Here is a 15,454-nt window from a genome sequence, read left to right on the forward strand (position 1 = left end):
CCCATTAATTTATTTGAAATTAAATATTTTGGCCAAATGTGCATTCACGTGAACTGGGCAAAAGTCTCCACTTGACGTCACGATCATAAAAAGCTATCAGTAACGTATTTTCAGTCAACATTTATTCTCTCAGGGAAATATTATAATTGAAATTCTTCTTGTTCCACGATACTTATAGTCGAACATATAGAGCTCATAAAATTCATCATTTATTTATCCAGGCTTTCTTTAACATTACAAAGAAAGCATAATAGGTATAAGAATATAAAATTCATATCTATTCTAAAGTAATATAGACAGAAGAAAATAGTATTCGTAGTAATAATTTACAGGGTCATGCAAGTTCATGTTTCAGCAAAATATATAGTGAAACACCTATTGCTTTCATTGACTTTTGGAAGAACATATATCTTATATATAGGTAAGCATTAATAATTCATATCTGCCAATGCATCAGATAAATCATTATTCTGTCTTTTGTTCTATATTTGACTTTTTCCCAAGTGTATCAAAAATATATATTACTTTTTGCGTTGAAAGAAAGATAACTCAATATGATTGTACATCAAGATTGAAGTTCGATTTTGTCTGTTTGTTGTTTAACGTTCCTCTCGAGAATTTTTCACTCATATGGAGAGCCACCACTTGTCGGTGGAGGGCTGCAAATTTTGACCTATACTCGGTACTCAGGGCCATTGAGCAGCGAGGGATCTTTTACGTACCAGCACTTACTGCGACATGGGACCTCGGTTTATATGGTCTCATCCGAAGGACGGGTCTCCACGTCCCGCAGTGGATTCGAACCCGCAACTTCTTACACCGCACCTCTATTGCAGACGCTCTAACCACTGCGTAACGCGGGCGACGCTTGAAGCTTGGTAAATGACAAAAAGTTAAGTAATATACTCTAGGTACTGTTTGCAATGAGCTCACAGAATGATATCCCCTCTCCCATTTGATCATAGTAAGTCCAGGCACTGGGAAAGTCTCATTTAATTTTATTCATTGATAGGTGTATTTATTTCTTTCCTTTAGAATATATATATTTTTTTTTTGAATAAGCTTTATTTTATAGAAACATCTTTTACATGTCTGTTCTCATGTCCTTTACATTTTTGTCTATTAAAAAGGCCGTCACAGTAGATTAGTCGGTAGAGCGCTCGCTCCGTGATCGGAATGTCGTGTATTCGAATCACGGTCGCTAAGGACCTAATTTGGTAAAAAAAAAAAAAAAAAAAATAGGTAGGAACTGTTCCTTCGCCAAGCACTCGGCACTTTGAAGTGAAAGTTCCTTGGATGAGACCTTAAAAGCCAAGGCCCCGTGTCACGGTAGGCGTTGACACGATAAAGAACCCTCACTGCTCAATGGCCCTGAGTGCCGAGTAAAGGTCTAAATTTGAAGGCCATCACCGGTATATGGTGACGTCTCTATATAAATGAAAAATTCTCGAGCAAAACAGCATACAATCTACTAAAATCTATAGAAAAGCTAGTCATCTTGTAACACTTATTATAGCGGTATGCGGTAATCAATGACTGAACTTAAATATTTGTTTGATGTTACTTTTTTGACTTTATTTTTTTAGAAGTTCATGAAGAAATTGGATTTTTTCCTTGTATTTCCATTAAGAAATTTGATTTTTTTTTTCTTTTATTGTAAAAACATTTATTTTCATGGAGTCAAATTTCTGTAGTTCGAAGAAAAATTATTTGTTAAGGATTATATTTTGCATGAAAAGTAGGAATATTATAAAGCAGCATAAAGACAATCTCAAATTTCTAGGGAATATTTGAATGCTTTGATCGCTGTATATTATGAAAACAACAAAAATTAGCCCTCCACGAAAATTAGTGATTTCACATTACGTATTATTTCGGAAAAATTTAACCTCCAATGCAAAATAGAATTCCTTAGTGAAAAGATTAGTGAGTAATGATTTATATATGTACATGAATATAAATAAATAATGTTGAAAACAAATGTAATCATCAATATCCATGTAGATACAATTCCATTATTAATACCTTCTCTCTAAAATTTCCATAAAGTGATGAAAGGCGTCTCATTTATAATATACAGATCGAATAACATAAAGAATAGTTGACTGTAATTTTTCTTGGAGACATAATAAAATAACATTCGACTATGAAATATTTGCATAAGAATATGTCAACTTAGTGAACGTTTTGTGTACATTTGATACCAGGTGCTAGGGTTACAAAAACAATTGTTTGCTCACACTGCAAAAGAAATACCGTTTCGTGTAAGCTATTCTTTGTCTATTTAAGTGAAGACTTGGGAGCGGAAATATCATTTTCATCTAAATCAGCAGTGTAGACAAAGCATCATGTTAAGATTTACTAGTAGATAAGACTGAATCATTTTTTTCCCAAATGATGATACATTATTATAAATAGTGCACTGAAGGAGCATTACATGTATATATATATAGCGTTACGATATGCACGTGTCGACGTTCAATTTCAAGACTAAACGTACGTAACTGATGACAGTGCCGGATATTTTGATTTGACATTATAGATAAGATATTTTTGTCTTCTTCTTCTCTGTATGGCCACAAAATTTGCCAGTATTTTTGAAAAGTCCTCATAATTTATTATCAATTCATTTTCATTTGCATAAAAATACTAAAAATATAATCTATACGTTTTTAAAATCTAACAATGGTCAAAGGATGTCCTTATAGCTTTGGAGGTTGCTGAATGAAAATCTTAAAAGGTTATAAGAAATATTTGGTTATTTTATGAAAGGTTCCTATTTGAGAAGTTTAGTAGGTCCATAGCAACAATAAACATGAAAAGAAAATTTAAATTCAAAAATGAAAGGTTCATATGTATCTTTAATGATGAGAGTTTGGCACAATTCACAAAATAGTGTAAAAAAAGAAGAGTATAAAACAGTATGTAGATGTCGATAATAAATACAACACAACAAAAAACATAAGCTGCCATTTTTCAGTCTGTAACAGATGAAGGCACACAACATATGAATGACTTATTGTGTCACCAAGTTGTTGCTTTTCTAAAGATAACATCGATATTATCTTTGTCATCTTTTTTGCCAATGTTCTTCTCATAATGGTTCCATCTTTACCGAACAGTGATCTGTTGTTCCCTCCTTTAAAGGTGTGTTTTCGATGTCAGAATTGATATTTTCATTAAGGTTGGTTTCTGAAAGAGGAAATACAGTTTCAAGTAATTGCATGTATATTTTTCAAAGAGTCAATAAAAGAAATCTTTAGGATGCTAATGCTAATGTTATATAAAGAGTAATCATTAAAAATCTTACGTTTTTGTCTTGTCCGAAACATGCATATCCGTGAAATGATATCTGTAAATACCAAAAATTAAGCTTATTTAAAAGAAATGCATTTTTTAAAATTTTCATACATGAATTCCAGTTTTCCAAAATGATTGTATTTTTTTTTTTTAAATCAAACACGCATATACCATTTATAAAGGAATATTTTTTGGTTGAACGACATACGACACATATGAGAATAAAAGCTATTAGGCTGGCAATTCCAATGCAGATTGGGATGCTACAAAGTTAAAACATAGACATTTTCATTCGCTTGATAATTAATTTAAAAAAAAAAGCTTGATGTATGCTTCATTAATAGTTTGAGAACGGCAGATTTTTTATATGACAAATGTAATTTCTGAATAGAAGATAAAAGATAATTACATTATTTTGGTATTAAGATCTGATTCTGAATCCGGGTCGGTTGACAACCTTTCTTGTCTGGAGGGTGTAATGAATCCTTTGTTGTCTAATATAGCGGTGGTCTTCAGAGTAGACGGACTTGTTAAAACTATTGGTCTGCTTCTTTTACGTGCGTTGTAAACTAAATCGTAGCACTCAGGATCTACACAAAGAAGAGATAGTAAGTAGTAAGTATTTCAAGTAGTAATAGTAAGTATTTTAATAGTAATAGTAAGTATTTTACGTAACGCTCAAAGCATCCTTTCTTGATATAATGTGCCGATATATATGGAATTTTGCGATTTAAAAACAAATACAAGAAACATATTTAGTGTAAGAATTAGAAGTGAAATGTTTGATTCATCTTTTAATAAAACATTCAATAAAGTGTAAAAATTTGGATTTCCATCACAAATGTTATGATAATGCAAAGTGCTACGTACATTTATAGCTTTTGTTAGAGAAATAAAATGCTGGACAGTTTTGGCATTTTGCGTATGCGTTGCGCTGTATTCGGGATCCACCAAAATTGTACTCTGCACATACATTTCCTGAAAAAGAGATATGTTACAATAGAGATAATTGAGTTTTTTTAAAAAAAGAAATGAGATGCATTCTTTATGAAATGTAAATTGACAAAAATTAACCGACATCATGATGATTCTCTTACCAACGATATTTTGAATTGGTGCACACACTTCTATTGTTTCATTTTTCCATGCATTTATTACACAGTGGTATTCAAATGAGGAACAAGAGTGGCTGATGTTTTGGCAACCTTTCCTGGATGCTGCTTCTTCCCATTCCTGTTCTGATCTTGGACATGTTTCTACACGTTCTGCAGTGTCTTTTGATTCTTTACATGCTTTAGATGCATTAGGTAATTCTGCATGTGTCTAAAATATAGCAGATGAAATGGTATTAAACGAATCCTGCGAGCTTATATCATTTCACTGTTATATTACTAACTGCAAACCAAGACGATTACTTTGCTAGACCACTGTACAAAACAAGTATACTCATACATATTTTTTTCCACGAGAGGCGATATTTATATACATATCATTTCAATGCTTGTAATCTTACCGTTGATGCAGAGTGCAGTACAAATGCAATCCAAATGGTAGGGAATAATTTGCGCTGTAATTCCATTGTTTTATTTCAAAGAAAATTACCTGTAAAAAAAGAAGGAATAATTATTGCAACATTTTTTTTTTAATTTATATAAAAAAAAAACAGAACAAATTTTCATGAATTTTTGATGAATAAGCGTTATGTGATCAGATGCAACCTTCCTAGGAAATCACTAAATGTATCCGAACAAAAACTGGTTTTGTGGTTAGGTTGATTTCTTTTGACTGACTGATTTTTCTTGCAGCGAATGGTATATAAACCATATGCATGAATATCAGTTAGCAGGCAAAATGTGTGATTCATAACCTGTGTCTTGTCGGGTATTCCCATTATCTCACCATTTAAAATTAAATTCTGTCTAGCTACCTGTATAAAAGACATGAGGATGGGACTCTACCTTTAAATGCCGTAAAACGCACTTCACTACCTCAGCGTGTATTCATGTCTTCTCACAGAGTGAATTGTCTTAAGATGCATGCTTAACTTGACAAACACCTGCTTTGTTTCAACAAAGTATTTATCTCAAATAATATAGAGAAGTTGTTTATTTTATTTTTAAAGATGCTATGTGCAATTGCAAGTTGACTTCCTTTTTTCATGTTTTCTTATTATTTAACTCATTCTTTTTTTCTCACTTTTATTGCAAGGAGAGTAGAACACGGGTGGTATTTTTGATGCTGATTTTTTTTACGTGCCGGAAAAATCCGCTCTGCATTATTGCAAAAAAAAAGAATTTTAAAAAAAATGGAGGGTTATGTCGAAAAATAGAATCAAGGTAAATTTACTTTGTTTCAGGCACTGTTTAGAAATTTTCAAAATACACTATATAGATATAGCCCCTCCTGCACTTTAAACAAATTATAAATATTTTACTTTTACAGTAAAAACAAAAGCTAGAAATCTTTTTGTTTTATTTTTTTTAAGACTATGTTGAGTCATATGACTTTTACAGATCATGTATAACATATAAATGTTTTTAAAAATATTCAAATCGGCGTCATTTGAAACTAGATAGGATACGTAATGTCTGGCTTTTGGCTTGAGAAATATTGTATATGTAACCTGATAAGCTCACGCCCATCATGGGTTATAAAAGTTCGACTCAGCTCTATTTGCCTAAAGTATGTCACTGGAAAGCTATATTTAGCTCATTAGTGAGACTGTTTATATAATGTCTGCTACGTAACACTACTCTATTCTTCAAAATTGTTCAGATCTGCATGTATTTCCTAAAAATTTATATTTAAAATATATGTTTATATAATGTTTTGAAAAATTATCATCTTTTATTATATGTGTTTAAACATTCCGTGCGTATCTTTGTTCCAGAAGATGAATTTTATTTTTTTAAAAAGTAATATACCCTGACATAAGTGCTTAATTCAAATCTGCTTGATATTTACAATTTGGCTGAAAGACAAGAATTTTGTTTAATTCCAATTTGTTTGACCTTGTCTTTGAGCAAAGGAATGTATTGGTTTTGAATATTGTTTTAATCAGTATAAATATCTTTCTATCAATCCACATATTTTACCTTAACCTTAGTCTTGATAAAAATTAGTCATTTAACCTTGTCTACGGTCCAAAATTGTCTTAAAGTTTAAAAGACTGCTCTTAGCACTTACCAGAATGCCGGTGTACCACATGAACGTCGATAATTTAGTTTTGTGTTACGTGGTTATAATTATAACGTAGTATACAAGAGTTGAGCGGGAGTTTCATAACAGATATCTTCATTTATGTTTTTTTAGATAATTCTTCGTTTGTTTTATTTTTCTTTTGCTGATATATATCTCTTGATTTTCTTTACTAAATAAAATACATGTATAATATCACTACCATAGATATCCACCTGGGATAGATTGTACTTCAGTTTTATTTCTCCTGTCATGGAAGACGACTCCTGTCGACCGGTCACACTCGCCTGGTGCTCCTTGTCATAAAATTCGTAGACAATTCAATGTTTAAATAGTGACCTAACAATTAGTAAAAATAAAACGTCGGTCAGCATTCGACCCAATGACAGATTGTATTTGCTGACAACTTCACTGTATCGACCAAAAAACTTCTGAAGAGTGGATTCAAACATAACTTTTGATATCCTAGTTTCATCAACTTGGTTATCAATAGCTTGCCTCGTTCTTATTATTGATATTTCTATCATAAAGCGGAGTTTTATCATTAGTGGTTGCTACACGGCACTCATGGCTATTGAGCAGTGAGGGATCTTTTTCGTGCCAACACCTACTGCAACAGGGGACCTCGGTTTATCATCCGAAAGACCGGTCTCCACGTTCCGCAGTGGATTTGAACCTGCGACGTAAGGAACAGCTTCTTACTTCGCGACTCTAGAGCAGATGCTCTAACCATTGCACCCCGCGGGCAACAAAAAGATCAAAGAGTTTTGTTGTTAGGTCACCATTAACGTCTTTTTCTAGTAAAATATCCAAATATGAAATAGATGTTTCATATACCGTGGTATTTTTTATTCCAAATTTACTGGAATATATATTTATTAATGTATGAATGGAAGTAACTATACATGTAATCATTTGAAAATATATTAATCTAAATGTCGAGTTGAAGCCCATATCAGATGTTTTCTTCTTCTTCTTAGCAATTTTTGAAGAAAAAAAATTGTTTGCTATGAATCTAAAAATAGGTCTGCATATTAAGAGGCGCAATTGGTTACAATGGGAATTCCACAAGATTGTTTGAAGACTTGATCTCAGAAAACTTCAAAGATATTATCAATCAGAAACTCAATAAGCTTTTTGATATCAGCTTGGAGTGCTTATGTATTCAATGAAAATGTTTTTTTTTTCAAATGACCACGACAAGATTAGTAAATTTATAAGTTCCATTTTTATTAAAAAAGCAGCTGTTTATGATGTAAAATAGCCCGGCCTTTAATTTATCGTGGGAATAGTTATATAAAGTATTGAAAAGTCGTACGCTTTAATATGTTATTGATTTTAGTAAAATTGATGATTTTATTTTTTAAAAATTTTTTGGGGAGTTTTCAAGTATCCACATTTGATTTGCACAAGCACATGACAGTATCGATGGTAATGTAAGTTGTGTTTAGTTTTCGGTCAAAGTCGAACAGGATGTTGAAAATCAAGTAAAGGGCCTAACTACTTATCGTCAAATGCGGTATCAAAAATACATCAAGTCCTAAATATAAATGGATCTGGAAAATGCAGGAAGTTTAGGTATTTTATTCCATTTAATAAAAAAAAATATATCATCCAAAGTCTATTGCAAAACTGCATGAATCAGGAGGGAAATTTATTCACGAATTATTTTGTGTCAGTCATGCTCTGACGTGAACCTCAATTTAAATCCTGTCACATGTATAAATCAGTAGCGTTCTAACAGCTCAACATTCTACCCCCAGTATATTAAAAGGTTGTATTATGGGTAGGATCAGCAATATGTAAGAGGAAGATGCAGATACATGTAGATGAAATTTCATATGAGAGCAGAGTAGCTTGCGAACATGTTGTATTAGACTATTAGGCCATATAAAACAAGTATCAAAAAGTTAATTATTAAGTTTAAATTTCTACTGCTTTAAGTAATTTTATACTCGTAGAAATTCCATATTACTTTAAATTTATTTACTGCGCTATTTTTTTGCCCCCGTAATCAAAGACTCAGGGGTATATATCTTTTGCCCTGTCTGCCCTACCGTATGTCCGTCAGTTTGTCTGAAAGTTTGTTAACCATGCCTATAGCTGATAATTTTTTCAAAGCTATGGCTTTTATATTTAGCATATGCATTGTGGCAAGGCCTTTCTTTGGGTACAAATATATTTCTTTTTCTTTTTTTGACTTAGGAGTTTGATCCACTTTTGCAAAATTTTACTAAACTTTAACCTTGGCTATAACTTTTAACCATTAAATGTAAGAGCTGTAATATTTCACATATGTATTTCTTTTTGCAAGATCTTTTCCGAGGGTAACAATAATTTTGACCCATTAACCTAGACAATGAAGTTTGACCTACTTTTGAAATACATTAGTCTTGGTCATGACTTTTAAACGGTTGGTGCAAGGGATTTCATATTTCACATGTAAATTTCTCGTGACAAGACCTTTTCTAGAATACCAACTGTTTTGATCTTTTGTCCTTGACCTTGGAATTTGACCTACTATTGAAAAACCTTTATTTTGGCCATAACTTTTGAAAGGTTGATGCAACGCTTTTTAATTTTTACGGGAGTATTTCTTGTGTCAAGACCTTACCTTGGGCAGCATTAACTTTGACCACTGACCTTGACCTCGACGTTTGACTTACTTAGGATAAAATTCAACCTTCAATAAAACCTTTGAACAATTGGTGCTTGCACTTTCCTATTGTAACGTGTTCTCTTCTGATACTGGATCCCTCAGTTACTAAACTGAGATCGAGACTCAAAATAGTACTAATAAAATATATCGCCTGCCAAAATATACAAATACGGCGAACGTATATACAAAAATAATCGCCTGGAAAATATACAAATAAGGCTAAACGAGTTCCTCTCGTGTAAAATAAAAATGATTACCCTTAATTACTTAACTAACCAATCATTAATAAAATCACTATCTAAAATGTTAACTAAGATCTACAAACCTATATACAAAATTATATAACTTAAATGTTACTCAACAGATGAGTAAAACCTGTATTCCAAGACGTTATGAAATGAGTGCTCAACAAATGAGTACTCAGCTACTCAGCACCTTTATTTATAAAGACTAATTAAAATACACTATGTCCACCGAGGACTAGTCGAGCTGTCCCCGCGAGAGTAAGGATACTTGATCCACGTTCTCTTATGGGAAACTGTCGGCTTACCTATAAACCTCTGTACACAACCTTCTGCTTCTGGAGCCAAACTAACACTGAATGTGCTAACGCTAGCGGTGTGACGTTCATATACCCTCAGAGCGGAAGTCAACGTTACTTTTCAACTAATGGCGCCAAATTCAAACTAAGTAACACCATTTACATTACACTATTTCAAAAATTATTTTTCATGAATAAAGACAGTGTTTGGATACCAACATTATTTATCTCTTGATCTTGACGTGCATTTGATAAATTTTCACCTCTGTCATACGCTTCCATACGGGGACATCAGTGTTTCACAAACACATTTTGTTGTTATAATGACATCATGAGGAGCAGCATCATACAAATTTTATGAAGATCATTATTTAATTTTTAAATCTGATGCATGTTATATCAAAGTTACTCAAAATGATGAATTTCTGTTAAATCAAAACCTTTAGGGTTAAGTTTTTGTTGTCAGAAATTCATGCACTCGAGCTCTATAGAATTTTAAAACTTCAAAGATTAATGTCCTGTGTGTAACCAGGCATAAAATCAATTCCCTCGATTCAGTATTTCTTTATTCCAAAAACCAAGAAATTTTAACCCCATGAAAATATAGCCTACTTATTTGAAATCGCTTATTTTGAAAAAATCTCTTATTTTCTTTTTAAGCAAATTTAAATCCCTTGAACAGTTGTTTAATTACAAACTTGTGAAATAAAAATATAAAAGTAGCAAAAATAAATCAAGCTCAGAGTCCATGTATAAACAATACAAATTGGGAACAAAGCAATCACGGACCTCTCAAAATATAGAGGTGGGATCAGGTGCTATAGGAGATTAAACATGCAAAATGATGAACTGAATTCGAAACAAGATTGTTGTTTCATAAATTTGTTTTACCAATTATTATAGCTTGCATCGTTTTAGGCTTTGTTTGTACGTAGACTATGCTCTTGCGTATCGAATCCACCGAGAGACATAAACTCCATATGCAGGTGATTAGGGAATAAGGGGTGTTAACAATAGAAAAGTAGAAGGTATCACTTTTATAAAAAAAAAAAAAAAAAGTTTTGTTGGCAGGTTACAGTGTACTATTAATGTCTTTTTCTAGTAAAATATCCAAATATAAAACATGTAAGAGATTTCTGGTATCTTTTACTATAGAAATAAAAGTTCACTGGGATATATAAAGTCAACATATGAAAGGAAGTGATCATTTGTAATAGGTAATATGTCCTTGGTATATCTAAATGTGGAGTTGAAGGCCACGGCAAGTGCTATCTTCTTCTCATGTAGAGTTTTTAAAAATAAATTCTGCTTCATATGAAAGCAAAAATATGTCTGCTGATAACGAAGCACAACTTGTACCCATGGGAGATCAAACAGATTTTTAGATTACCTGTTCTCCAAAAACTACAAAAATATTCAATTTGTCAATCAGAAACTCGAATATATTTTTTAATATCAATATCAGAGTACTTGTGTGTACAATTACAAGAACAAACAATTTTTTTTTTAAATGAACAATGACAAGGGAAGTAAATGTACGAGCTCCATTTTTTGAAAAAGCAGTTCTCTGTGATGTGAAAGAGCTTGAATTTTAACATACCGCGGGTTATGGTTAGTTGCATAAAAAGTTTTGAAAAGTCTCTTCTGATTTTATTGCTTTTGGCAAATTTTGTGGATTTTAATTTTCCAAAGGTTCCCTGGAGTTTTTAAGTATCAATATCTGATATAAACTACATCTAGAACGTATTGTTGTACAGCACTCCCGTAATCTTTTCCTTTACTGCTGTAAATATTTTAGTGAGGAGTTTAGTTAGGAGAATAACATTGCCTTTGGATCATTAAAATGAATTAATCTCTGCCTAAGATAAAATAAAATTGTGAAATATAAATCTACGCTAACGCAGGGTGAAATTACACCATTCAGTCGACGAAATGGTAACTGAATTCCCACTGAAAAGGTCCTTTCCCGTGACTTTTCCGTGATCTTTCAGTTAATTACATTGTAATTCTAATAAGAATATTGGATCACTATTTTTATTATTTGAATAATTTTCTTTTTCTAAATCTAGTTTTATGCAACAATTTAGAAATTCGAAAATCATTTTGAATATATTGAGTCCACAGTTAAATTGTAATCTTGATTATTACTAAAATTATATTAAGACATGATTCTTTAGTCTATTATCATATTTCAATATTTTAGAAAACAATTAAAACACATTACACTATCTAGCCATAACCATTTTACCATATCTGAATATTCTTATCACAATAACAGAAGCACGTTTTAAAATATGAATAATTCTATCAAAGTATTTAGAAATAATTACCGATATTCCAATGAAAGCCTATTAAAAGGTCATTGAATTACGATGAAAGGCGACTGAAATACAACGGAAAAGAAACGGGAAGATAACTGATAGTTACTGAAATGTGCCAGTTACCTTTCAGCGGCAATTCAGGCACCATGCAAAGGTAATTTTGCATATGCATTTATACTTGCTTAAGTCTCTATATGATTTTTTTTATTCTTTGTTAATTTTTGTATTGTTGTCTTCTGCTATCTAACAAAGTTAAATGTTATCAATATATGTTTGTCATTATCAGAGGGTATAAAATAGAGCGCTAAAACAGAGACTTGAGCATGTCAAATATGCATTTTTTTCTGCAAAATATAACTTTAAACATCCCATTTTGATGAAAGTTTGAAAGAAAATTGGTCTTCAGCAAAGTAGGAAGTGTTTAAATATGCTGAAATATATGTATCTAATGAGTATTTATTTATTTATTTCCTTTTTGATTTTTTTTCCTCAATTATCTCAAACATGCTAAGAAAGATAACTCTGTATCTATTGCAGGTTGCACAACGGTATTAAAGTTTGCTATGTATTCTTACCAAAAATGCGCAACTTTGAGTATGTGGTATTAATTAAAAACAAACTTTTGGGAAGTTTCCTTTTCAGATCTTGTAAAACAATTCTTTATAAAGATTTTAGTACCAAAAAATACATAGCCATCCAGCAAGGCACGCAAGTTTGTTTCGGTCGAAGTTGAGCAGGTGCCTGAAAATCAAGTCCAGGACCTAGTCACTCCCCACTCAAATACAGTATATAGAAAAATCAGCACGCCCTAAATTATAATGAATCTAGTCAATACATGAAGTTTACATATTGTTTTTCATCTCATAAAAAAATTCAGCTCCAGTCTCGTGTTAAAATGCCCGAATCAGAAGAGAAGATTCAGGAATTATTTTGCGTCAGCTTTGATTTGACGTGAACCTCAAATGAAATATTGTTATGACATCTAGAAACCTAGAAAGCTAAAGATAATTTATATTTCGTTTTTCTTATCTCATGAAAAGTAATGATCGATGCCTTCATACTGGATTAATTAATACTGTAAAATTAATGTCAGTTTTTAAGCAATGTTTTAGCTTCCAACACCTGTAATTCTTGTATATGTGTTTGGGCCTAGTATAATTCATTCCTATTTTGTTGACTAGTTTTAGATATTTAAATGTGTAATATGTTTGTAATCTCTTCTGTTCGGATGAAATAGAAGTTCCTTTGAACGAAGGAGATATTTTCCGATTTAGATATTTGTGCGGTCAAATAAGATGTTCGTTGGGACGAACGAATTATAAATATTTGTTCGGACAAATTAGATATCTGTACGGACAATTTAGATATTTGTTCGAACAAATTACACTTTGATATTTGTTTGAACGAATTAAAGCTGAACACGACTCGTTTATAGGCATACGCCTATTTGTATGGAACGCCAAATTAACATATATTCAAATATTTGAACCTATCTTCAATTAATTATACCTATCTTCAAATCAATTGTACCTATCTTCAAATCATTTGGAGATAGGTTCAATTATTTGAAGATAGGTACAATTATTAGAAGATAGGTTCAAATATTTGAATATAAGTTAATTTGGCGTTCAATATATTTGATGTTACTATCTACGATATCAGCACCGGGGTATACTCTTCGCATTTGTTACACCTGACTGCTTTATTGTCACGGGTATCGGCGTGGAATGGTGACCTGTGTTCGTGCTGGTTATCTTGCATTTAATTTACCTTTCTTTACATTTTATTGCAGTTACGTGAATTTGTGTTGTGTATGTTAGTTTTGTTGTGTTGATGATTCTTTATGGTAGTGAGTAGGTGGGGTTTGAGTTGCTTGGCTCGGTTTCTTTTGTGTGGCTGTCGATTACAATTATCCTGTACGGACCTGTGCAACTGTTATAAGTTTCTTTGGAATCTAATACTCTCCTGCATAAGAAGTACTCAGCTATTTTTTTTGGTCGCCACCGAGTGCTGTATAAGCATACATCCGTCTACACCGGTGACGATTAATTATGCTGAACAGTGACTAAGTGAGCGGCTTTATATAGGGGTCTTCAGATATAGCGAGAGTACGGAAGCCCATTTAGGACCTATTAAAAAATATTTTTGAATTCGATATAACGAATTGTTGAATTTGTTATAACAAATTTAATTCGTATTAACAGTTTATTTGAATTCGTTATAACGAATTTAATCTGTTATAACAAATTTGTTGAATTCATTATAACGAATTCAAAAATTGGTTATAACGAATTAAATTCGTTTAAACAAATTCTAAAATTTGTTATAGCAAATTAAATTCGTTTAAACGAATTCTAAAAATTTGTTATAACTAGGGATGGCAACGAATATTCGAACATTAGAATATTCATTCGATGAGTTGATATTCGAATATGAATTTAAGATTCGAATATTCGGTGTTTTTCAGATTTCATAAAAAGAAGTACTGTTATTAATAAATTTTGATTAGAACAGTGCTGGAATTATCCCTGTTTAATTTACTAGCGATCAATTTCGATCGCCTGATTTCTTTCACTACTTTCTTATCTTATAAATCTTCTAAATTACATGTATTTTGTTTTGAGTAAGGTGTTGTAAAGAATTGTACAATAATGCTTTATGTATAATAAAAAACGTACTTTCATAGCTTTTATTAGTTAAAGATCGGATCTAGAATCGAGGACAACAAATGAAATCTAAGAATATCTAAAAGGCGCGAAGAGTATACTTATCAAAATAAAATTAATTGATCATTGAATGAATGTCCGATAGAATTAATCTGTAATTAATATTGTAAAGGGCTTAATTTCAGAATAAATGTGTAAATTACTTGATTATCTCGGGTTGTGCATAATTTATATTCATTATCGGGAAAACAGTTAATTACCTAGGAAAAATTGTCTATGGAAATATTTGTTTAGATTGTATCAAAGATTATAATCATATCTCTTATCAGGCAGATAATTGTAATTTATTACACATATTGAAATCTGAACAGTATACTGTTACGGCTATCTTGCCTTTTGTGAGACGACTTGTTCCTCAGGTGGGGCTACTATGAATACACGTTTCATTTGTTAAAATTATACTTTTCTACATTTAAATCAATTATTTATTTCAAACATTGACAAATATCAAATGGAATTTCTTATTTTACACCTAAAAAAAGTATTCATACAATTTTACTTCCTATATAAGTATACCTACGAGAGTAGGATGATGCATATTTAAAATAAAACAGATTTTATTTATTTTATCGAATATTCGAATATATTCGAATACTTTCATTGAATATTCGAATATGAATTATTGACAAAATTGACATCCCTAGTTATAACAAATTAAATTCGTTTGAACGAATTCTAAAATTTGTTACACCGAATTAAATTCGTTTAA

The 15,454-nt window shown here is 31.5% G+C and overlaps 2 protein-coding genes across 2 annotated transcripts in view; one reads left to right on the plus strand and one right to left on the minus strand.

Moving 5' to 3' along the window:
- LOC133200459 (uncharacterized) overlaps positions 1-4,903 on the minus strand; it is an 84,980-nt gene extending 80,077 nt beyond the window's left edge. Inside the window, exons 1-7 of the mRNA XM_061336249.1 lie at positions 4,814-4,903; positions 4,398-4,623; positions 4,171-4,278; positions 3,710-3,890; positions 3,472-3,563; positions 3,311-3,352; positions 2,853-3,192 (exon numbers count right to left, since the gene is read on the minus strand). Coding sequence (XP_061192233.1) covers positions 3,095-3,192; positions 3,311-3,352; positions 3,472-3,563; positions 3,710-3,890; positions 4,171-4,278; positions 4,398-4,623; positions 4,814-4,879 — 813 coding nt within the window. The 5' untranslated portion in view covers positions 4,880-4,903 and the 3' untranslated portion in view covers positions 2,853-3,094. Of the gene's footprint in view, positions 3,193-3,310; positions 3,353-3,471; positions 3,564-3,709; positions 3,891-4,170; positions 4,279-4,397; positions 4,624-4,813 lie in introns of the transcript that reaches the window.
- LOC133200458 (baculoviral IAP repeat-containing protein 3-like) overlaps positions 1-15,454 on the plus strand; it is a 67,735-nt gene that overhangs the window by 14,290 nt on the left and 37,991 nt on the right. The gene's annotated exons all lie outside the window — the stretch shown is intronic.

This window comes from Saccostrea echinata, unplaced genomic scaffold (assembly GCF_033153115.1).
Source record: "Saccostrea echinata isolate AGI-Se365-2 ecotype Australia unplaced genomic scaffold, CSIRO_AGI_Sech_v1 ptg000040l, whole genome shotgun sequence".
NCBI lineage: Eukaryota > Metazoa > Mollusca > Bivalvia > Ostreida > Ostreidae > Saccostrea > Saccostrea echinata.